General features: G+C 41.2%; 6 protein-coding genes across 6 annotated transcripts; 4 read left to right on the top strand and 2 right to left on the bottom strand.

Annotated features, from left to right (window-relative positions):
- The first annotated feature begins 523 nt into the window (after positions 1-523).
- Positions 524-6952, top strand: ebpl (EBP like). Its single transcript, XM_084075737.1, has 4 exons — positions 524-806; positions 1760-1829; positions 2934-3072; positions 5559-6952. The coding sequence occupies exons 1-4, from the start codon at positions 612-614 to the stop codon at positions 5809-5811; spliced, it is 657 nt and encodes a 218-aa protein (XP_083931863.1). The 5' UTR covers positions 524-611; the 3' UTR covers positions 5812-6952.
- A 1092-nt stretch (positions 6953-8044) lies between these two features.
- Positions 8045-13706, bottom strand: LOC311059030 (ADP-ribosylation factor-like protein 11). Its single transcript, XM_084076606.1, has 5 exons — positions 13484-13706; positions 12346-12411; positions 11944-12059; positions 10998-11175; positions 8045-9291 (listed from the first exon to the last, which is right to left on the bottom strand). The coding sequence occupies exons 1-5, from the start codon at positions 13526-13528 to the stop codon at positions 9163-9165; spliced, it is 534 nt and encodes a 177-aa protein (XP_083932732.1). The 5' UTR covers positions 13529-13706; the 3' UTR covers positions 8045-9162.
- A 6865-nt stretch (positions 13707-20571) lies between these two features.
- On the top strand, positions 20572-20949 carry LOC311058242 (histone H2B-like; the record flags this gene model as incomplete). Its single annotated transcript, XM_084075611.1, has 1 exon — positions 20572-20949. One exon carries the CDS (start codon positions 20572-20574, stop codon positions 20947-20949), a length of 378 nt encoding a protein of 125 aa, XP_083931737.1.
- A 644-nt stretch (positions 20950-21593) lies between these two features.
- LOC311059153 (histone H2A-like) lies at positions 21594-21977 on the bottom strand (the record flags this gene model as incomplete). Its single annotated transcript, XM_084076836.1, has 1 exon — positions 21594-21977. One exon carries the CDS (start codon positions 21975-21977, stop codon positions 21594-21596), a length of 384 nt encoding a protein of 127 aa, XP_083932962.1.
- A 440-nt stretch (positions 21978-22417) lies between these two features.
- LOC311059004 (histone H3.2) lies at positions 22418-22828 on the top strand (the record flags this gene model as incomplete). The annotated part of the gene is made up of 1 exon (XM_084076575.1): positions 22418-22828. The coding sequence occupies one exon, from the start codon at positions 22418-22420 to the stop codon at positions 22826-22828; it is 411 nt and encodes a 136-aa protein (XP_083932701.1).
- A 2093-nt stretch (positions 22829-24921) lies between these two features.
- On the top strand, positions 24922-25527 carry LOC311058794 (histone H1-like; the record flags this gene model as incomplete). The annotated part of the gene is made up of 1 exon (XM_084076291.1): positions 24922-25527. The coding sequence occupies one exon, from the start codon at positions 24922-24924 to the stop codon at positions 25525-25527; it is 606 nt and encodes a 201-aa protein (XP_083932417.1).
- Between the last annotated feature and the right edge of the window lie 141 nt (positions 25528-25668).

Genomic DNA, 25668 nt, shown 5'->3' with positions numbered 1-25668 from the left:
TAGCACAATGAGGACCCTGCATTCACTCTGCACACATGGCACATACAGAGAGTAATGGCTCCACGACGCCACAAGAGGGCGTAGCTCTACTGGTGTCTGTCGTTAGTACAGTGCTTCTGCCCAGCACATGTGGTGTTTAATAATAATAATAATAATAATAATAATAATTATTATTATTATTATTATTAAACAAAGTAACATTAACGTTCATATAACAATTAACATTAACTTTAACATTGGTGTTATTATTATTATTATTATTATTATTATCATTATTATTATTGATGATGATGATGATGATGATGATGATGATGATGATGATAATAATAATAATAATAATAATAATAATAGCATCACATCAATATATTACAGTAAAATTGTAAATATGAGGAGTGGTCCAAGAGTGGAGAGATTCCTCCCTCGACCAATAGAAACGTCCAGTGGGCTGGACTTGCCTGAGTCTCAACCAGTCCAAAGTTTTCTTTGAAAGGGTGTTTTCTTTCCCGTCGTTTTATATCAGTGATCGTTTTTTATTATTATCATCTTCTTATCCACAGTAGCTACACATACAACTGCTTTATCAAAACTGTAGCCAGGCTACATCATTGCTCATGGAGTCCCCGGCGGGGACAGAAAGTGAACCAGCAGCCCTGTTCAGCGCAGTCACAGTGTATTCTCTGTTGGCGTGCGGGCTCCAGTTGGTCACTGGGTACGGGTTCGCTCGGTACTGGGGCGGCGGGTGTTCGTCCACCGACAGATGGGTTCTGGTCTGGTTGTTCTACGACGCTATAGTCCACATCACACTGGTGAGAGTCTGACCTATATACTCAGTGGTGTAAAGTAACTAAGTATATTTACTCAAGTACTGTACCTATTAGTACAATTTTGAGGTATTTTGTTTTACCTTACTGGAGCTACTTTCCACTACTTTTGTGTGACACGCTTATGATGAAGTAGCATTAAGTTACGAAAAGATATTGAGGCCTGGCTATAAAAGTTAAAATATGGAGATATGCGGTTTCTACCCAACAGCAACGATGTGTTTGTAGCCTATGTTATATGGATGGATCATTAAAATGTGATGTAATGGAATGGATTGAATGGAATTCTATTCTATTCTATTCAAATGAGCTTTATTGGCATGAGAAACCATAAGTTTACATTGTCAAAGCAAGTTAATTACATTGTTTATACCTATTTACAATTAAGGCTGACAAAGCAATATGTAAACAGAGCTATCACATTGTAAATTGAAATAAATAAATAAACGTGCTTACACAACTGAGAAATAGTTGCACATGCAGGGTAGCTTGGTGTAAAATGCTTTTTGAAACAAATAGGAGGATTTTGCAGTTTATGCTGCAGTTTTGCAGCATAATTGATGTGGGCACATTTGTGTATTTGTCATTTTGCGTGGATAATTGTATTGCTTTTGGATTCCTCTTATATTCTATTCTGTCATTGTGTTAGAGCTCTGTTATTCTGTTACCTCTCTTCGTCTCTTATCCTTATCCGTGGCTTTTAAATGTTATGATTTATTGTATGCATTATGCTCCACTTTGACAACCAGTGGGCTATGCTTGCTATTCAGCAACGTATCTGCGTGCAAGTGAGAATGACATTACTAAACACAGCTTTACGCACACATTTGCTGGTTTGTTTGATTGTTTGATTGTTTGATGGACACACCGACTGACTGACTGACTGACTACTTGATTGATTGATTGATTTGAATATTGATTGATTGATTCTTCTGCAGGAGGGTCCATTCGTGTACATGTCCCTGGTTGGTACCGTCGCCACATCAGAAGGAATGCTGGCAGAACTATGTGAGTTTTATTGAACATCCGCTTAATTGCAATACTTTAATATCACTTAATTCATTTATTTATTATTTCACCTGTCATTCCCTTTCATCGTAGCAATAACGGTGTGCTATGATAGCACAGTCGTAATAGCATTCTATAAGAGAGAAAAATGAGTTTCCATTGTAATACAAGAAATAGGCACTTAAGTGTATAGGGTATGTTTGTTTCATTGATCCAAGCTGGAACATAATTGGTTGATTGATCATTGAAATAATTGCTCTTCTGATAGATTCTTCGGTGCTTCTCAAAGTTGGGACCGGGGACCCCCAGGGGTCCTTGAGTTAGGAACCGAATGTATGTGTCTCATGTACTAATGGAACCCGCATTTGTACACTCTCAGAGTTTAGTTAAGACAGATGATGCTACAGTGTAGATTGGGGGGTTCCAGAGATCAAAATGTATGAAATGGGGATCCGTAGCCTAAAGCATATCAAACTGGGGGTCCTTGAAATTACAATGGTTGAGAATCTCTACTATAGCCACAAATCTTATCAAATGGGTGTCCGTGGGCTATTATATGTCAATTTGGGGGTCCTTAACATGGAAAAGTTTGAGAACCACTGGACTAACGAGTCAACTATAGAAAATACAAAATACTAGAAGGAGCGACAATGATCTTGTTCTACCCAAATCAAACATGGGAACATTCTCATTCTACTACTCACATTACTGAAAATGTGGAATGCCCTGACACCATCCATTAAAAGATGTAAATCACTGGATTCTTTCAAAACTAGCCTGAAAAACCATCCATCAGGAGACCACAAGGGGAGGGTAAATGCAATTTCCCATAGAAACTAGGTGTCATTCACTGACAACGTTTTCCCTTTTTCTCCTTTGTACAGTTTTGTATTTGTTGATGACATGTATTATTGTTTTTTTAATGCTATGTTGATTAATTGAATACATAGCCTTAATGTCTGACTGAACCTCGGGCTGTTTACATTTCAGACTAAACTGATCAAAAACTATTTTGGGGACATCTGTCTGCCTGCCTGCCTGCCTGTCTCTCAATCTCCCCCCCGCCTCTCTCTCTCTCTCGGTCTCTGTGTCTCTCTCTCATAGGGAAGGAGTATGGTAAAGCAGACGTCAGATGGTTGCATTCTGATCCCACCATTGTTTCATTGGAGTTGTTGACGGTCGTACTGGACAGCTTCCTGGCTCTAGTGCTCATCTACGCTATCATCAGAGACACACACTATAGGTACAACACACACACACACACACACACACACGCACACACACACACACACACACACACACACACACACACACACACACACACACACACACCTTACTATAGGATATCAATTGTATGAATACCATTGTTTGTAACCCTTGATTTGTAACCATAAAGCCAAAAATAGCAGATCTACAAGCAACACTGGCTCACAGCTACGTATAAATCAGGCATAACTCCAACCCCTAAACCTAACCTCTGTCTAATCCTAATCCCGACCCATAAAACTAACCTCTATTATTTCTATTTTCTCTTTTAATTTAGAGTAGCCAATTAGTTTTACCCCCTTTTTCTCCCCAATTTAAAGGGGCTACACCATGAATTAAAAAAACATATATTATATATAAATATTGCCCCCTAATACGTTTTAAACAGGTTGTAAGCCTAAAAAACATCCAGATATTTTTTCTCACAATCTGACTGTCATTCCAAGCTTTTTCAGCTGCAATACCAAAACGTCCTATTGGGCAGGGGGGAGCTACTGAGCAATTCTGTCTGGCCATCCTCAATGCAAAATCAGTGCAAGTGACATCACTTGCACAGCCATTCTGAAATGGCCTGTTCAGACACGCCCATTCAGGAAATCCATGAAATGAGCATGAATGACTGAATGTTAAAAACAAATATTTTTTGGGGTACAAGAGACACTGGGGAGCCCAAAAAATACTAAAAACCTAAAAAAAAATGAAATTCATGGTGTAGCCCCTTTAATTCCTCCCCACACACATTTCTGTATTGTCACTGTTTTTGTATCCTACTGACTCACCTGCCAGTGAGGAGCTCCCACCAGGAGGATGTAGGGCCTCCGTCCTACTCCTCCCGCCCAACACTCCCTGTTGACAGGTGCCGCCCCAGCCCGTATAGGAGTATGTGCAATGACAGAAATATCACCCTCCCCGGCCGGCTTTCCTTCCCCCAAACACGGGCCAATTGTTTTCGCGTAGACGGTCGACAAAGCCGGATGCACCACAACCGTGAACCCACAAACCTCCGTGGTGGTGGGCGGGCACTTTACCACTACGCCACCCGAACGCCTCTAAAACGTTTCTAAACCATTAACCCATTAAGACATGGGACGCATCTGTGTCACTTTTTGATTCGAGCAAAAAAAAAGCATTATTTTACACTTTAGCTATTCAAAAATAGCAGATGTACAAGCTCGTAGCGCGGCACCGAGTGCCGCGCTACGAGCTTGTAGATCTGCTATTTTTGAAAAATCGTGAAAATGAGTGCAAATCTTTGAACATATATATTTTTAAAGTGTAACCACTGTAAATGTACAATTGACCAAAAATAGAAAAAACTAATATTAGGAACGAAAAGGAGGAATTAAAGTAAACCACAGTGACAACTTCCTGTAGAATAATGGTTAACAATTTATTAACAAAATGTGTGCACAGAACATGGGCCCAAAATAAAAAGAAATCCTAATATAGAGCTCTCAAACAAGTTCACTATAAATGTCTACCCGGGTAGTTTGTGTTTTCTTTATCAGTTAGAGGCCTCTTTCATTTGTTTTCTTTCTTATCTGAAATCCACTTGAGGAGCAGTCTGTTGATGAAGCTGAAGGGTTGGACTATTGAAGTGGCAACCTGGACGATGAATGTAGAATCCTGGATATTTTCTTGACGTTGTCCTTTAACCTTGTCTTTGTCCTCTGTTTTGGCTTGTAGATGCTCTTCTTCACTTAGAATCAAGGAATACAAAAAACCAACCAGATAATCTTGATCAAAATAAAATAAAACGATCCTCCCAGGTCATCTGGTAGATGATAGTAACTTAAGAGACTTATTTACTCAATCTCTGTATGTTTGATATCTTATATTTCTCTCAGAATCAATCTTTTTTCCCTTTTAGGCTTTCCAACATGTGTCTCATACACTCTCTCTGTCTTTGCTTCCTTTTGCTCTTCTTCTGCACAATGCAGGGAAACAATCCTATACATGTGCTAAGGAGTTCCCCCTGGTGGAGAGTTCATTCACTGTTTTATTAGTGTTCATTGTATATGAAGCTCCCCCTGGTGGAGAGTTTATTCACTGTGTTAATAGTGTTCATATTGTATGGGCTACAAAAGCAAACATTTTTAACTCAAATCTTTACTTCTGGGGGTCCCTGGAACAAAATATTTTGAGATGGGGGTCCGCGGCCAAATACATATAATTTTGGGGGTCCAAATATAAAGATTGAGCACCACTGATATAGAAACGTTTTTCAGAATACTGTTGAGATTTAGGAGACATGTAGAATCGGCTTCAGGTCTCAATGGGTTAAAACAATTTCTCCTCATGGTGAGGACCAGAACAATGTTCCTCACAAAAGTCTATTTCTGAAATTCTAATATACTTGTGGGGACATTTGGCCCTCACAAGAATAGTAATATTAAATATCATAATAAAATCCTAGCATTCCTAATGGTGATAATAATTGATATTGTCTGCTGTGCCGTCAAGACACTTTGTGCAGGTCAGCCTGTGTGTGTGTGAGCTGTATGGAGGCTGGATGACGTTCTGCCCCGACTGGCTGGCAGGCAGCCCCAGCCTGGACACCTCCCGCTGGCTATACTTGTGGGTGTACCTGCTGTTCTTCAACGGGGTGTGGGTGGTGGTGCCGCTGCTGCTGATGTGCCAGTCCTGGACGGCACTGAGACGAACGCACCACGCCGCCCGCAGACCGAGCAGCGCATCACACGCAAAACACTCATGATTGATTGATTAATTGATTGAATACTTTATTAGTCAGAAATGTAAACAGCCTGTGGTACAGTCAGACATTAAAGGGATAGTTCACCCAAAAAAATACTTTTTTTCTATCGATAAGTCACCCCATAGACTTGAATTCATGGATATTTCTTTTGTTTTTCCTAAGCCAATAACTTGACCAGTGGACCAGTAGGCAGCAGTTCCGGTAGGAGACACAAAGGAGACTCTTTGTGTCTCCTACCGGAACCTCTGTCAGTCATCAAATTATCAGCTTAGGTATGCAACAAAAACTAAAAAATACCTATGAATTCAAGTCTCCATGGGGTGACTAATCGATAGACAAAAAGTAATTGTGGGGGTGAACTATCCCTTTAAGGCTAAAAGGCTAAAACATCAACATAGCATAAAATATTAACACATTAATACATGTCCTCAACAAATACAAACACTATTATGTACAAAGGACAAAAAGGAAAAACGGCGGCAGTGAATGACACCGCCTTTTGATGGGAATTTACATTTACCTTGTGGTCGATAGACGTCACATTTTGGACCCGTTTTCCCAGAACCGGGTTTTTAATCACACTGTCAGAGACTTCATGTCTGCTATGCAATTACATCACCGGTGGTTCTCGTGGTTTTTCTAATTTCAAGGACCAGCATAACTCTGAGTGTGTACAGTTTACATTTGTACACTCTCAGAGTTAGACTTGTAAGGGTCCATTTGGTTCCATTCGTACACTCTCAGAGTTACAGACCTGTAAGGGTCCATTTGGAACCCCCTCAAGTAACCCAGAGGGTCCCTGGACCTCATCGCACAGAAAACACTCATAATACCAGTGGTGGAAGAAGTACATAAGTACTTTTCTCTTAAGTGAAGCTGCTCTAACTTTCATGTTTTCCCCGGATTCAAACCCAAGTCTCCTGCACAAGATCTGAAATTGGTGACCCCACTGAGCTAGAGGGTTTTATTTGACACGTGCCCTTTGGCCATGTAAACGTATGTTTTCTCATGCCAATAAAGCTCACTTGAATTGAATTGCTAGAGGGTTTACATGTAAGTGGTTAACTTAGATATATGTTTGTGCACTGTAAGTGAAATTATCTACATGATGCTGTATCAATGCTTTACCAATAAAGAACAAACACTAGGTAAATGTATTTGTCCATGTTACATAGTTTGAACATGTGGTTACATGCACACAAAAAAAATAAAATAAAAAAATCACATGAAAAATATCCTAATCTGACATTTGTGAAAGGACCCTTCCACACAATAGTGCTGTGTTTCATGAACAATTAGCACAATATAGTATGTAAAAATGATTACGAAAATTTGCCATATATCCAACCTCATTGTCATCATTTGGGTTTTCTGGAATGATTGAACATGTATTCTATTGCTAGTTTGACCACTTCAAATACTCTTTAATCTTAAAAGATCTAATAACTGAAAATATTTCGACATGTGACACACTTCCATAGAAGACATGGTGGCTTCTATGGAAACCAAATGACTGAAATCAGTCGTAACAACCCAGAACTTTAATCCCGATGGGCATTGTTCCCAACGGGCATCAGCCTTACAGCCCAGTAAACTGTATATCTATATGAATCCCAAAAATTCTCAGTCTGTCTTTTTGTCTGTGTCCCTTTTATGCCCATTAATGGAGATCTTTCATTCCATCTGTGGTTTATCATGTATAGAAATCTCTGGTGTCATCAATATGACGACATTGTACTGATATTTGTGTTGCTGTACCAAAGAACTGGTTAATAATATAGCATCACAATTATTTTAACCACTTTATCCATATTTTATGCTTTTACACAAATCTTATCTTCTGGAGGTCTCTGGCACAAAATATTCTTAGATGGGGGATCCGCTGCAAAATACATATCAATTTGGGGGTCCTTGACATGAAAATGTTTGAGAACCACTAGTGTGCCCATCTGACAATATTTTGTGCCCCCCCCCCCCCATACAAGATTTGTGGTGTTAATTTTTTTCCAAAAATATGTTTTTTCAATCACTTTTGTTCCAGATTTTCTTTTTGAAAATATTAGATATACAAGCTCACAACGCGTCGTGATGCGACACGTTGACGTTGTGTGCTTGTAGATGTAAAAGTTCCAAGTGCTCATACAGTATGTGTGTCCTATAGTTGCCTCTTTTGGGCTTGTTTTCAAGACCTAGCACAGAACACACAATAGACAGGAGGAGACATGACGACAGCTAAAGCTGATAGGTTTATTCTAGCAGGTAACCAACTGTCCCATGCATTCGAAACATCCACACATGGTTACTATGTTACGACAACTCTAAAAAACCTGCTCATCTGACTGCGTTTGAAACTCCCACAATGGCAACGACATGAGACTATCAACTCATGTCATATCAACTATAGCTTCATACACACAGATCATACACTAACAATTAAAATCGGACATGATAATATTTACAATGGCAAATCTGTGTGTGCGTGTGTCTTTGTGAGATGACAATTCATGAATTGTCTAATAATATTAAATATTGACTGAACATTTTCAAAAAAGAAAAGTGAAAATAGCAGATCTAATTTGGCGTGACACTGTGGTGCGACAGTGTTAGATAACCCTTAAGTGATTCATTGATTTGTCAATAATTCATTTAATAATTAATTTAAAGTGTGTTTTAAATCTAGTATGTCTTAAACCTTGAACCACGTGTTGCTCAAGGACAAACCGGGACCGCTGATCACATGAAATAAAAACCAAGTACGAAACACAGCCGGGAGATGATATTCATCTAATCACAAGTTCAATTTAAGACTTTCTAAGAATTACATAAAAACCAAGTACTAAACACAGCCGGGAGATGATATTTATCTAATCACAAGTTCAATTTAAGACTTTCTAAGAATTATTTATGCCACAGAATGAAATGTAACCGCTCTTTTTTTCCCCTCTACACCAAATCTCTTCACTGAAAATAGCTGATTTAAAGGTTGCAATGTGTCGCATTGTGAGCTTGTAGATCAGCTATTTTCAGAAAAGATATTTAGTGTAGAAATGATACATTCACAAATATAGCATAGCTGTCGTTCATGGCTTTGAGCTAACTATATAGGGTTTAAGCGGTTAAACCAATTTATAAATAACAAAAAAACGTTTTAAAAAAAGCACAAATACAATGTAAGAAAAATATATATCCTACATCTTATTTTACCTCTCTGTGGCATTTTAACACCTTTAACGCAATGGTATATTATGTTTACATAAATGAACGCAAGTCTTTTTAAGGCCTTGTTTTTTTAAAATACATCAATTTAAGACTTTTTAAGGACCCCTGGTTATGCATTTGACCTCCTCTTCCTCAGTTCTTCTTGATGAGCTTGCTGACGGAGATGAAGGCCTGCTGGAGGCCCAGGCCCTTCAAAGCGCTGCACGCTTGGATCTCCCAGTTGCGGCCCTGGCAGCTCGGCAGATCCAGCTGATTCGACACCTACAATTTAATAATAATACACTTTTTTTGTATAGCACCTTTCAATGCATGAAATGCAGCTAAATTGTGCTAAATTTAGACATTTAGCACAGTGGTTCTCAACCTTTTCAGGCCGTGACCCCCCAAAATAATCATATTTGAAATGGGAACCCCCACCCTGACAAGCACTTGGAATGTAGGAGTTGAGGCATTCAATTTTGTTTGACTCGGTTCCACTGATAAATAGTGAAAATAGCCGATCTACAAGCAATTCCTCTTTCTTATATTATTTGACAATTTGGACAGTGTTTGACCAGTTTTTATTATAGTATAGTTTGTTGACTACTTTTGATGAAGTAATGGTGTTTTTTTCACTGAGTGCCGCGCTATGAGCTTGTAGATCTGCTATTTTCTTTAAATCGTGAAAATTTGTGCAAATCTTTGAACATATATATCTTTTAAAGCAAACATTTGTAACTCAAATCTTTGCCTCTGGGGGTCCCCAACTCAAATCTTTGCTTCTGGGGGTCCCTGGAACAAAATATTTTGAGATGGGGGTCCGCTGCCAAATACATATCATTTTGGGGGTCCTTGACATGAAAAGGTTTGTGAACCACTGCCCTAAGATGAGACTAGCTTGCAGGGTTGACCACGCACTTTGCTAAGACCCATTTCTTTTCACTTGCTTTTAATTTAAAAAAACTTTTTTTTTAACGTCTGAGTTGATCGTCATCTTATTTGAATCTTCTATGCCGTGGATGTTTTTCGTGTATGTTTTTCTTTTTTCAAGAGTGTATGTGAGTGCACTTGCCTTTTGTTACAGTTGTTCTTTTCTGTGGTCAACTTTGGTAAACATTTTATTTGTTGCTTTTAAATGTGCTATATAATAATAATTCGAAGAACCTAGCATCCATCCTAAATACATACATCTGTACATAGAAACTATAGGACACAAGTTAAATAATGAACCTAGCATCCTTCTAAACAATATATACCATCTGTCCATAGAAACTATAGGATACAAGTTAAAGAATGAGCCTAGCATCTGTTTAAATAACCTGCTATAAAATGTTATCATTGTGGTCAAGAAAAAAAAGCCAAAGTAATGAACAAAAAAGAAATGTCTCAATGACAATGGTCAAAGAGACAGGGATACCCCTGTTACTGAACTATATGATTACTGTGTGTGTGTGTGTGTGTGTGTGTGTGTGTGTGTGTGTGTGTGTGTGTGTGTGTGTGTGTGTGTGTGTGTGTGTGTGTGTGTGTGTGTGTATATTACTATACTTGTGAGGACCTCACAAGTATAGTAGAATATGAGAAATTGACATTTTCCTGGTCCTCACAAGTGAAATGGCTGTTTCATGGCTGAAAAAAGAATTAGATTTTTTAGAGATCCGTTTACAATTAGAAAAAAGGTTGGAGTTAGGTTTAGGACTAGAGATTTAGAAATTAAGATTAGGGATTTGAGTATTTATGCGTACGTGCGTGCGTGTGTCGTGCACCGAAAAAATAGCCGAGCTACAAGCTCACAACGCGTTGCGCTGCGTTGTGAGCTTGTAGATCGGCTATTTTTCGGCTTTAAAATGGCATTCATAAAATCCCTGTCCTAAAAGTATAGTAATACAATACCTGTGTGTGTGTGTGTGTGTGTGTGTGTGTGTGTGTGTGTGTGTGTGTGTGTGTGTGTGTGTGTGTGTGTGTGTGTGTGTGTGCGTGCACTGGTTTACCTCTCGTATGGTCATGGAGTTGGCCAGGTCCTTCTTGTTGGCCAGGACCATCAGAGGAACTCCTTTGAGGTTCTCATCGTTCAGGACTTTCCTCAGAGCTCTGTGAGCTTCAGGCATCCTTCCTGAATCACTGCTGTCCACCACAAACACCAGAGCCTTGCAGCCTTCCAGGTAGAACCTGGACAGGACAGGGTTTACTTTACAAATACTAACATGCATCTCATATCAAGATTACATTTATACCTGGTATCCACATGTGTCTCATATCCTCCAGACATCATTATTTCTGAGGCTGGAGTGCACAATAGAGTTCTCAAATTCTGCCCGAACCCGACCCGACGTTTTCGGGCTGGGCCGGGCAGAAAATGTATGCTAATTGGTTGGGCCGAGCCTCGGGTTCCGTGAAAAGAAAGAAAACAATCCGTTTCCTCCAAAAAGGGAATTTCAACTGCCCTATAGCGGCCTAACGGTAAGGCAGACATGGATGAAATGGCAGTGGATGCGTTGGATGCAGGTCAAAGTGAACTTTACCCAGGTATCTAGTTAGTTGCCGTCCGACCTTCCTAGGCCCTGTTATAAAAAAAAACTGACGAAAATGGCAAAAACTCTAACATCGAAAAACATCCAATCTTCTCAGTTCAAAGCTTGTTGGATGCGTGACTTTGAGGACATTAAACACATTGTGACACATTTTCTGTTTTTGGGGCTTTTTGGGCCTAAAATTGTTCGGGCCGTCCCAGTTAGGTCCGGGCCTTAATTTTCAGGCCCGTTGAGAACTCTAGTGCACATTTTAGGCCACGATGAGCACCTCAATTTAAGCCCTGTTTAGCTGAAGGAAGTTATCAACGTGTGTCTCATATCCAGATATTATTCATCCAGATCAACCTTTGGTAGCCTACACTGTTCCAAAACCAACAAAAACATCTCTCTCTCAGTCTCTCTCTACCTCCAGTTCGCTCTCATCCGATCTTGACCTCCAACATCCCAGATGGTCAAAGCAGTTTTCTTATCCACGTCCAGAGTCCCTACGTTGAACCCTATGGTAGGAGATGTGTCCATGACCTGCACACACACACACACACACACACACACACACACACACACACACACACACACACACACACACACACACACACACACACACACACACACACACACACACACACACACACACACACACACACACACACACACACACACACACACACACACACACACAGAAAATGTACCTTCCTTTCAACTTGTCAAATGTGATAACATGTGAATTTGCATAAATTCAAAACACTTTCTATTTCAGTTTGTTCCTTTTCCCTGTAGTTGAAGCTTTAAGAATGAATGCCTTGCTCACCTTCCCTGTCAGGAGTCGGGCCAGCAAGGTGGACTTCCCAGACGAGTCTAAACCCATCAGGATCACCTGGACGGACACACACACACACACACACACACACACACACACACACACACACACACACACACCACTATTTTAATACATTTTTAACCACAAGCCGAAAAATAGCAGATATTCAAGCTCTCAACGTGTCCCACTGCGACGCGTTGTGTGCTTATAGATCAGCTATTTTCCGGTGCATGACACTGGCACGCATCGCACACACAGTAAAAATAAAGATTGTTTAATTGCAAAAGTTTAAGTCATGCATCTCATGACTTGGGCTGTGTGATGTTACAGTGTGTGATTCTACTGTCTACTTCCTGATCTGGGACCTGTCATAACATGCAACCATCTCAAACAGCCTTTCCCCCCAGATACACATGAGCCTAGCATTGCCAACTACCTACAATTAAAATAATTGTATTCTATATTGTATATTATATTAACCACTTGAGCCCCAGAATCCATATTCCGGGGGAAAGATTGGCCAAAAATAGCCAACAACTCGGTCCAGTTTACTAAGTCTATAGGGTTTTAAGTAGTTAACAACCTGTATTATAGTATATGTACAGTATATGAGCTGTTTGAACTTGTAAGATGTGTCATTGATTGATTGACTTGGGGAGCACTGTGATGGCCATCAGTGAAATTGGGGAGCACCTGGGCCCGGGTGCTCACACCCCTTTAAAGCCTGTCTTGCCTGTGCCTTTGATTTGTGTATGTCACCCACAACATCTTCAACATTTATGTTAATACAGAACTTACTGCAAAGTACATTCATTTTTTTTTCATATCAATTCATTGCTGTATGCAAACAAAAATTAAAAGATTTTCCAGAAATGGTCAGAATAAAAATGTCAATAGTGAAAATAGCAACCGTCATGTAGATCGGCTATTTTCCACTATATTTGAATTGAATACTTTTATGTACTGGTGAATTCGTAATGTACTTATTTCCCTTCCTGGAAATGTACTAGAGTCAAAAGTACAATATTCATAGTATAGTATCCAGAAAATGCAAATAATCAAAAGTACAATATTCATAGTATAGTATCCAGAAAATACAAATAATCAAGCTAAGTACAGATAGTCTCACCTGCGGAGGATGTTTGATGGAGTTTCTAGAGATGATCAGGCCCATGGCAAAGTCCTCTGTCCTCCTTACAAGGATGGGAGGATTATCTGTCCTCTTTTTGTTCTTCGACTCAGTTGATTTAATTCTCTTCTCTTCTTTCTGTAGGTCCACATTGATTAACTCAACAGCTTGTTGAATCCTCGCTGCTTCTTTCTGTATCTTCAGGGACACATGACTGAGAGAGAGAAAGAGACAGCTCTCACCACAGAAAAAATGTTGACAAACCAGTTGCTGGGTCACATGACCTGGATTCATTGGTGGAAAACTGTGACTTTTGTGGCTCTGAGCCCAACCCACACTTATCTGTGAACATACCTGAAACCTGAAGCGTGCACACACGCACACACTGCACACGCACGCACGCACGCACGCACGCACGCACGCACGCACGCACACACACACACACACACACACACACACACACACACACACACACACACACAGTTTACAATACAAACAGAAGGAGCCTTCACTTTTCACTCTCTGAAATTGTACTCTATGTCACTTATACTCTTTGACACCAATCTGGGAACCCACTGAGAATATGTTTTGAGAAATGACTTTGACACTGATATGTGTTTGGTTTTTCTAAACCATGAAATTATAGTTTGAGGCTTAAATTAAATTCCATATGTATTTATTTTTTGTCCTAATAATTGTAATGTTTGAATAGCACAAGCTTAACAACTACATCACTGGAAAGGTCCATTCATCATTGAACCAAAGAACAAGATTTTTGGGCAGGATCTCCTCTTTTATCAACAAGAGTGCAATGAGGACTCTAGCTGGAGCCCTCATTCAATGTCATGTTGACTATGCTTGCAACCAGTGGTGGAAAAAGTACTCAAATGTTTTACTTAAGTAATAGTATCAATACTGCAATCTAGAAGTACTCTTTTACAAGTAAAAGTCCGGAATTCAAAATTTAAAAGTACAAAAGTATTGGTATCAAAATGATGCGACGTGTTGTGAGCTTGTAGATCGGCTATATTCAAATATGTTATATTTTAAAATATGTATAAAATAGGGCTAAAGGGGTTAATGTATATTTTATAATGTAATCATTTATACCTGCAAAGTAACTAGTAACTAAAGTTTTCAAATAATTGTAGTGGAGTAAAAGTGTAATATTTTCCTCCGAGATGTGGAGAAGAAGTAAAAGTATAGACAGATAGAAATACTACAGTAAAGTAAAAGTACCTCAAAATTGTACTTAAGTACAGTACCTGAGTACATGTATAGTTACTTTACACCACTGCTTGCAACTTATGGTTCACTAAAATCTCAATGTCTCCCGCCAGGGACGCTGTGGGCGCTGGGGGCGTGTTCTCTCCTCCACGTCATCGGCGCCCATACCCTAGGTGGGGTTGGTGAAAGGGCCCACTCTGTGTGGAGTTTGCATGTTCTCCCCGTGTCTCCTAGGGTAGTTAATACCCTCACAAAAACATGTAGTAATCCTGGTCACTATACTGCCTCCCCCTGGTCAGCCGGGGCGCCTGATGGAGGAGAAGGGAACTAGTTGGAATAACGTGTTCCTTCCACGCGCTATGTCCAACCAGGGAGACTCCCCCCTGTCGGGTGATAAGAAGCGGCCCGCTTGCTCCTCATGCATTGAAGGAGGCATGAGCTTCAGCTTGGGCTCTCCCTAGGCTGGCAGAGGGTAGGTAGTGCCCAGGATTACATAGGCAATTGGCACTGTGTGAAAAAATGTGGGTTACAAAATCGTGGGGAAAAAAAAATCTCAATGTCACTAAAATCAAAACTACAGACCTCGAAAAAAAAAATAGACCTCACTTCTGGGTTGGCTCAATGTATAAAACTGAGTGCAACATCTCTCAATGGGTCATCTGGTCTTTTAAGATTCTTTGAGGAACATTGCCCAGATAGCTGTCGAACTACTTCTAGCAAATGTTACATTACAAATGCTTGAATTGGATGTCGAGATCAACTCCACCACCATGCTGCTGTCAACTGGAGTGTGTTTACTGGGGTCAGAAAACCTTCTATTTAGAGCAAAACGGATGGCAAAACAAGAATATAGTTTATGGTATTGTGTCGCCAGTTATGTCTGCTAAGAGCATTGTGAGTATTGTTGTTAATGTAACATAGTTACAAATGTTTTACAAGAAAAATGACAGAGGAGACACTATGCTCTGACTGTGGAAGGGTGATGTTTTGAGCGTATCACTTAAAAAAGAGAGCGCTGTTTTCATCTATGACATAAATAGTCCAGGGGCCAACACTGATATTTTCACAAATTGGTACCACCTGAGGTGGCCGTAAAGTTTTTGTATTTTTGTATTCCTACATGTCTCTAGTTTATATTTTGGTATGATACATTTTCCAATTCAGTAGCTTAATGGCAGTTATCACTACCTACCGGCTAATGTATCCGGTAGGAGACACAAAGTAGAATCTTTGTGTCTCCTACCGGAAATACACCCGGGCATCAAATTATTGCGACAAAAAACAAAATATATCCATGTATTCAAGGCTTCATGGGTGTGCAATTGATAACTTCTCAGATGTTTGGTGTATGCAAAAAGACTGCTTTCCATAAGTTTGTAAAAGTTGACCCTCCTTCGGTCTAGGGTGGTCATAGCTGAATGGGTAGAGAGTCCCCCTGGGAAACTTAAAGGAGGAGTTCACCCAAAAAAATATCAATTGCACACCCCATGAAGCCTTGAATACATGGATATATTTTGTTTTTTTGTCGCAATAATTTGATGCCCGGGTGTATTTCCGGTAGGAGACACAAAGGTTCTACTTTGTGTCTCCTACCGGATACATTAGCCGGTTTACAGTGATTACTGTCATTAAGCTACTGAATTGGAAGATGTATCATACCAAAATATAAACTAGAGACATGTAGGAATACAAAAATACCAAAAATGTACGGCCACCTTAGGTGGTACCAAAATCTGCACTAAAAGGCACATGTGTGCTAACTGATCAGCTCTTTATTTGCATTTCATAATATACACTGTAGTTTGTTATATCTTGTTTTTATTGAGGAGAAAACACAAGTGGCACATTAAGCCACCGTCCCAGACAAGAGGGGCTGTGTGTGTGTCGTCTCTATGGTCCTCAATAGTGTTTAAGTCCAGTAGCTAGGCAGCTTAAGGCCAGTTTTTTGAAAAATGTGGACACGGCTGACAAAAGCGCCATTTTTTTTTTACATGTTCTCCATCACCATACGTTTCATTTTGGAAGGGGAGCCACACCATCAAGATGGCAGAAGGCGGCCATCTTGGATTACAAAGATGGCCATCATGCAATATCTATAAAAGCCAATATCTCAGCTTCCAAGCCACTTAGAAGGTCAATTTTGGTGTCAAAATATACATTTTCTGGGACAACGAATGCAATAAAACTATAGGGAATATCAATAAGTGACTAATTCAGCCAATATTAGATAATTTGGTCAATTCTGGCAATATATGTACACAATTATGCATGCTTCGGCTAGATTATGCACAACATCTCAGTCTCAGTGTGTGTGTGTGTGTGTGTGTGTGTGTGTGTGTGTGTGTGTGTGTGTGTGTGTGTGTGTGTGTGTGTGTGTGTGTGTGTGTGTGTGTGTGTGTATATAGCCATGCAACACAGAGAGGGGAACATGAGCACCTTCTTTAAACATGAAAACCACCCATACCCTCCCTCTCTATCTGACAGAGGGAAACTACGTCTGGGAAAGAAGTCAGATCTGCTAAATATTCTGACACAGAAGACACAAGAAGAACCTCCAGCTACGTTTGATGTCAAAGTACTCGATGGAGCTGCTGTGGTGCACTTCCTGTGGTGCACTTCCTGTCCACTAACATTACCACATTTGACGAATATGCCAGTTGTGTCTTTGTTCCCCACATCATGAAACACCTGGAGATCTCCAAAAGAGTTGATGTGGTCTGGGATACTTACATCACCAGCAGCATAAAAGAGTCAACAAGGGAGAAGCGAGGCAAAGGGATACGACGGAAGGTGGCTGGTCAGAACAAGCTGCCGGGGAATTGGCCAGATTTCCTGTGTGATCCTATAAACAAGCAGGAACTCTTTACCTTTCTCTCTGGGAAGATTGCATCCACCGCCTGGCCAGAGGGCAAGCTGGTCTTCATCACATCTGGCATCACAGTGGTCGGCACAGACACCAGCCACTCCATGCTGCCATGTAACCACGAAGACGCCGACACCAGGATAGTGATTCACCTGCTTGATGCCCTGGAACATGGCTGTTCTACCTGCTTGATACGCACTGTGGATACGGATGTTGTCGTTATCCTCATCGGCAAGTTCCATGCCCTGCTCACCAAGTATCCAGCTGCAGACATCTGGGTTGCTTTTGGCACTGGCAAGAACTACACCTATGTTCATATAAACACCATCTGCCATGCTCTGGGCAAAGACAAGTCCACAGCACTTCCCATCTTCCACTGTTACACAGGCTGTGACACAACATCAGCATTCTGCGGGAAAGGGAAGAAGTCAGCATGGGTGGCGTGGAAGTCCTACCCTGAGGTCACCCAGGCCTTCAACTACATGGCAGAAAATCCATACACTTCAGTGACCATAGATGCCCAACACTTTCAGCTTCTTGAGCGTTTCACAGTCATCATGTATGATAAGACAAGTGATTTGGAATCTGTCAATGAAGCACGGCGAGAGTTGTTCTGCCAGAAGAACAAAACGATGGAACACATTCCACCAACGCAAGATTCACTGTTGCAACACGTGAAGAGAGTTGCCTACCAGTCTGGGATCTGGGCCACGTCTGAACTGGCCCAGCAGCCGACACCCAGTCCAGAAGGATGGGGATGGACATTGGATGACAACAACCAGGTCTGGCTTCCTGTGTGGAGCATTCTACCGATGGCGTCAAAAGCCTGCAATGAACTGGTCAAGTGCGGTTGTAAACGTGGTTGTGGTGCACGGTGCTCATGCAAGAAGGCACACTGGAATTGCACAGATCTTTGCAGTTGTCAATGTCACAGATAATTTGAATGTCAATTCACTTCATGCTCCATGTGTCTGACTGCTAACCGAGTTGAAAATTATGTAAATATTTTGCTAGAATTACCATATTTATTTGATCTTGGCACAAATAAACATCTAGTGGTATTCTCAATCGCTTTATTGCGTTCCTTGACCCAGAAAATGTATATTTTGACACCAAGATTGACCTTTTAAGTGGCTTTGAAGCCGAGATATTGGCACTTATAGATATTACATGGTGGACATCTTTGAAACCCAAGATGGCCGCCTTCTGCCATCTTGATGACGTGGCTCCCCTTCCAAACTGAAACTTATGGTGATGGAGAGCATGTAGAAAAAATTTGGCGCTTTTGTCAGCCGTGTCCACATTTTTTTGTTAACCTCCCTCACTACAGCCCCTTCAGTGCTGTTCAGCATCAGTCTGTGAGACTTAAAGGACGACTTCACCACTTCTCAACATATCTTCATATAATAGGTCCTCACTAATGCTCATGATAAAATGATGCAATTTTTTCTACTTGGTCTGTGTCTCATAGGAGGGCTGTGGACAGTCCAGAAACCCGTCTACCAGTGACATCATCGTTAGGCAGGATTTTTTTCCCCAAAAAGATTACAATTTTTTTATTCAGATTTTTATTAAGGCGAGAACAATGGGATCTATTATTGCATTGCAACTTTCCAGGAATACAAAGCCTGCAGTTTCTATTAGCTTGGATTCCCCATCGATGATGTCACTGGTAGACGGGTGTCTGAACTGTCTACAGCCCTCCTCTGAGACACAGACTGATTAGATTTTTTTTTTACCATTTTATCATGAGCATTAGTGAGGACCTATTATATGAAGATATGTTGAAAAGTGGTGAAGACGTCATTTAAAGGGGTAGTTCTGGAACTAAAAATTACTTATTTTCTGTAAATTACACACCCCATGAAGCCTTGAATTCATGGAGATTTTTTTGTTTTTGTCGCAGTAGCCAATAATTTGATGACCGGCGGAATCTCTGGTAGGAGACTAAAAGAGTTTCCTACTGAGGCTCCATTATTGGCTTAGTAATGTGACAAAAACAAAAGAGTCTCCATGAATTCAAGGCTTCATGGGGTGTGTAATTGATAGAAAATAAGTAATTTTTGGGGTGAACTGCTCCTTTAGTCCATGGTAACTACTTTAACCCTATGTTATACTTAGGGTTTGAGGCTGCTCAAAAATAGAAGATCTACAAGCTCACAGCTTGTTGCAACAGTTGTCTTCAGTTAATATCACATTACACACTACAAAATACACACAAGCTGATTGTTTTGTTTGGACCTATATCAATATAGGTCTTTTCTGAATTTCCCCATGGGGAAATTCAGGTGTCATAGCAGCAACAGCAGTAAGCATATATAGATTGCTTACTGCTTGCTTACAGGATGTAGATTTGTTTTCTTATATTTTGTCTGGTCTAGAGAGTATCTTTATTTAACCTAGCTACTAGTAGGTTTATAACCCACTATTTATTGTATTGTAACAATTGAATGCAGACTAGATGCACACAGCTACATAATATCTGCCAAATCATACTCCCTGACCCTGACTCCCATACTGGGAGTTGAACCCAGGCAGCCAGGCTGAAAACCAGGAATCCTAACTGCTAGAGTAGACCATATGGGACAGTAACAGAGAAAGCACAGAGACACTTTCATGTTCATGTTATTAAAACTGGTAATATGTTGAACACAGCATTGATTAATAGATAGCAATAGATGATACATTATGCATTGTTATAACATGTATTACTACTGGATTTAAATGATGCACTCAGTGAAAACCTGTACCTCGAATTAAATTATAAATGTAACGTTAATGTATATTTATCCCCTCAAAAATGTCACAGGGATAATAGAACAATACAAGCGGCAAAACACTATGCATGAACAAAGACACCACACCACTCTCTTTGTGTGGCAAGATCAGCCAATCATATGCTGGGAGTCGCACACTGCATTTGCATTAGCTCTGTATAAAGACTGGGGAGGCGCGTTTGAAGTCACTCTTCGCGGACACGCATTTGAAGATCAACACAATGCCTGAAGTCGTAGCAAAGCCAGCGCCCAAGAAGGGCTCCAAGAAAGCCGTCACCAAGAGCGCCGCTAAGGGCGGCAAGAAGCGCAGAAAGTCCAGGAAGGAGAGTTATGCCATCTACATCTACAAGGTCATGAAGCAGGTCCACCCTGACACCGGTATCTCTTCCAAGGCCATGGGCATCATGAATTCCTTTGTCAACGATATCTTCGAGCGCATCGCCGGTGAAGCCTCCAAACTGGCTAACTACAACAAGCGCCGCACTATCACATCCAGGGAGATTCAGACCGCCGTCCGCCTGCTGCTCCCCGGTGAGCTGGCCAAGCACGCCGTGTCTGAGGGCACCAAGGCTGTCACCAAGTACACCAGCGCCAAGTAAAACTACTTAGTTTGCTATAAACACAAAGGTCCTTTTAAGGGCCACCCATATTTTCAAAAAAGTGGTAATCCTTTCTCGTCCCACCCGTTTGTATGCTAGACCTGACAAACTGCTGGGAATTATTATTCTAGTCGTCTTATTTTTTCCTTAGTAGAAAAGGATTCAAGTAAACAACTGACACTAATATAATTATTTGTAAACATATGGTCTATACCGTTATAAAATCTGATGTCTGGATCTAAGGCCAACTCTACACTAGTTGTATTATATATACTAGAATTATAGTAGGATATACCGATAGTGCGTTTCATTCTGTTGTGCCTAAATTAACCTCTAAGCTGATCAGTAAAGGTCTGTGTCATTTGGCAAATCATGACGCCAATTGATTTCTCATTTCAGAAAGGGTTCCCATAAGACCTAATCGGAGCATTACCGAGAGAATTAAAAAGGCATGCATGTGATTAAGGTATAAGTGACTAAATGACCAATTGAGAATATTAGATGCGTGACATTACGTTTTATTGTATTGCACGGTAAAACACAGGATACATTTCATTAGATTTCAGAAGAGACTCTTTATATTGAAATGGTGGGTGGCTCTTAAAAGAGCCTTTGTGGGGTTTGTTCTGTTGAATGAAGATGATTTATTTCTTGGCGGCTTTCTCGGTCTTCTTGGGGAGCAGAACAGCCTGGATGTTTGGCAGCACACCACCCTGAGCGATGGTCACTCCACCCAGCAGTCTGTTGAGCTCCTCGTCGTTGCGGACGGCCAGCTGGAGATGACGGGGAATGATACGAGACTTCTTGTTGTCACGGGCAGCGTTTCCAGCCAGCTCCAGGATCTCAGCGGTCAGATACTCGAGAACAGCCGCCAGATAGACCGGGGCGCCGGCACCGACACGCTGAGCATAGTTGCCTTTACGCAGCAGCCTGTGGACACGTCCAACGGGGAACTGAAGCCCGGCACGAGATGAGCGGGTCTTCGCCTTGGCCCTGGACTTTCCTCCGGTCTTGCCTCTTCCTGACATTTTTTACTGTTATTTCTTGAGTTAATCTACGAAGAAATGTGCCGGTGGAAAGGAACACGAAGCTTTTTATATCTTCAACTCAGTACTGTCTGTGAGCGCCCCACCAATCATAAATATGAATGAGAGCGCGGGGTGAGTGTGTATGAGTTCCCCTCCAATCACTACTAGGTGGCCTGAACGGTTCCTCCCAGAGAAGGAGGTTCCTGACCATGAATGAGAGCGCGGGCTGACTGTGTATGAGCGCCCCACCAATCAGCACTAGACTCATGACGTGTCGTTCCTCCGAGTCTAAACTCTGGTTCCTCCCCAAACAAGGAGGTTCCTGACCAGAGACCAATCAGAGAAAGACGGCGTCTCAGAGTCGCTGAGATAAAGTGCAGGAGTTTGCGCTCGATTCATCACAACTTCTATCTCTACTCTATAGAGTCAGACAGAGAGAAATGGCAAGAACCAAACAAACCGCCCGCAAGTCCACCGGTGGCAAAGCCCCAAGGAAGCAGCTCGCCACCAAGGCTGCTCGTAAGAGCGCACCGGCAACCGGTGGAGTGAAGAAGCCTCACCGTTACCGTCCCGGTACAGTGGCTCTGAGGGAGATCCGTCGTTACCAGAAATCTACCGAGCTGCTGATCCGTAAGCTGCCCTTCCAGCGCCTGGTGAGGGAAATCGCCCAGGACTTCAAGACCGACCTGCGCTTCCAGAGCTCCGCTGTCATGGCTCTCCAGGAGTCAGCTGAGGCTTATCTGGTCGGTCTGTTTGAAGACACCAACCTGTGCGCCATCCACGCCAAGAGGGTGACCATCATGCCCAAAGACATCCAGCTGGCCCGTCGTATCCGTGGAGAACGTGCTTAAACTTGTAAATCGCTGACAAAACCCCAAAACGGCTCTTTTAAGAGCCACCCACTTATTTCTGTAAAAGATTTCCACTTCATAAGACTGCTAGTCATATCAGCTATAACGTTATGGATGTAATTATAGCAGTGAAAATGCTAAATATATATAGTAGGTCAGTATAACGTCTAAAGGTATTTTTTCTTCGATTCTTTTCAAGGCAAATGTGTAATTCCCATAACGGTCTGCTCTAATGGGCTGTGTGATCAGTGACGGGTCCATCTCTAAATACCATTAATGTCTCCTGGTTCTGGTGACAGCTATCCTAATGCGTGAGAGGGCCACTTTTTTGTTTCTCAATTTAAAAAAATAAAATCAGTCACCAGGACCACGGATGTGTTTGAAATTAAATATACTAGTAAAGCCTTATGAAATGTATAAATATGATTTTTCCATTTAATGTGTTGAGGGGATGATGAAATGTATGATTTTGATACTGCCATGTAATATTTATGAAATGTAGGATTGTTATTACCTTGCCATGTATTTCTAGCTTTGACTTACGACTTGTAAAAATGTATTTATTGTAAACTGGAAATTCAAAAGTAATCTAAGCCCAACACCAGAAATGCCCCCCCCCCTCCCCCTAAACGGTTTGCTGTGCATATATCCTTTTAGCATAATTGTAAAATAGTACCACTGTAATATTTGCAAACTGTTAATAAAGTATTCAATCAATCAAAATCAGACGATGTGTCATTTAAAATATATGAGTAATACATATTTGCTCCCAGGTAGCTTTATACCAAAGAAAGTAACTTACAGCAACAGTTCACTTGTGATATATTTACTGATCAGTTCTGTCCCCTGCTGCTATAAAGGTAGCCCTGAAACATGATGACTGTCATTCCATGACAGTCATCATGTGAACCATGGCTACTATAAAGGGGATGGACATATTTGCTATGGCAGTCCCAATGTTTTCATACAGAACGCAATGATGAATTAATCATAAATCAGGATGCAGCAGGATAAATTTCATTATGATGTTTTAAAATGTGAAGGGTACGTGCTGGCTTGTGCACCAGCATGTCTCCATAAGCAAGGTACAGACAAACCGTTGATTGTATAAGATAAGCTTACTTTAGCTTTAGATAAGCTTAAGATAGGTTTCCTTTAGTTTGATCTGTTAATTACTCACAGTAAGTTATTTGTCCACAAATTAACAAAGCTTTCCTCCATTCAATAGCTGCCAATGAGAGTTGCTGCCATCAACTGGAGTGTGTTTACTAAGGTCGGAAAACCTTCTATTTATAACTAAACGGATACGATACGATACGATACGATACGATACAACTTTATTGTCAGCTTTCACCGAAATTTGCTTTGTGTCCATGACGTCACCGCTCAAGATACAGCCAGGACATACACAATACATTACACAAAGTACATTACAGGACATACATCACAGAAGCAGACAGAAACAAGAACAGTAGAACAAATCCTTTTGGTTTACCGACTTTGGTTTAAAAGCCGAACAGACTGATGTACAAAAGAGTTCTTTAGCCTGTTTTTCTCATATTTAGGGACTCTAAACCGCCTCCCGGAGGGCAACAGTTGATATTCATCATTTAAAACATGTAAGGGGTCAGAGGATAATAAAACAAGAGTATAGTTTATGTTATCCTGTCGTCGGGTATGTCTGCTAAAAGGATTAAGAGGATTGGTGTTAATGTAACATAGTTTAACATCGTTTTAGAAGAAAAACGATGGATGAATTGTGTTTTGTCCGTTGAAGAGTGAGATGTTGAGCCTATCAATACAAAACCAGAGCGTGCTTCGCATCTCAAATAATGTCCATGACAAAAAGGCACTTGTGTGCTAGAAGGTGTGCCCTTTTTTATATTTCATAATATACACACTCGTTTATAATATATTGTTTTTGTCGAGGAGAAAACACAAGTGGCACATTAAGCCACCTAGAGAAGAGGGGCTCTGTGTGCGATGACTCTACATGGTTCTCATGCTGTGTTTAAGTTCAGCCCCCTTCACTCCAGAGTCTAGTCTACCGTGTCGAGAGAGACTTTGCATTAAGACGAAATACTATTCGAATCATGGCAGAAGTCGCACCAGCTCCAACCCCGGCCAAGGCCGCCAAGAAGAAGGCAGCTCCCCGACCCAAGAAGACCGGCCCCAGCGTCGCTGAGCTTGTCGTCAAGGCCGTGTCCGCCTCTAAGGAACGGAGCGGTGTGTCCCTGGCTGCGGTCAAGAAAGCTCTGACTGCCGGCGGCTACGATGTGGAGAAGAACAAGGCCCGCGTCAAGATCGCCGTCAAGAGCCTGGTAGCAAAAGGCACTCTGGTTCAGACCAAAGGTACCGGCGCATCTGGCTCTTTCAAGATGAACAAGAAAGTTGTAGCAGTAAAAGCGAAGAAGCCTGCTGTTAAGAAAGCTGTCAAAGCAAAGAAGCCCGCAGCTGTCAAGAAACCCGCCGCGGCTAAAAAGCCAAAGAAGGTAGCAGCAAAGAAGCCTGTAGCCGCCAAGAAATCACCGAAGAAAGCCAAGAAGCCTGCCGCCAAGAAGGTAGCAGCTAAAAGCCCGAAGAAAGCCACCAAGAGCCCCAAGAAAGTAGCCAAGAAGCCCGCAGCAGCCAAGAAAGCCCCAGCCAAGAAGGTTGCCAAACCCAAGGCAGCAAAGAAGGCAGCTCCTAAAAAGAAGTAAACTGTTAAAAATCTACCCCCCCCTTCAAAAAAAGGCTCTTTTAAGAGCCAACCACAACTTTTTATAAGAGTTTTTTTATTTCCTCATTTTCATGTTTAATGACCATAACCATAAACCATTGGCAACATGTTTTGGAGGTGG

Source organism: Gymnoscopelus microlampas, assembly GCF_963454915.1.
Source record: "Gymnoscopelus microlampas genome assembly, chromosome: 13".
Taxonomy (NCBI): Eukaryota; Metazoa; Chordata; class Actinopteri; order Myctophiformes; family Myctophidae; genus Gymnoscopelus; species Gymnoscopelus microlampas.
Note: the sequence above shows the minus strand (reverse complement) of the source record. Positions and strands in the feature narration are given on the sequence as shown.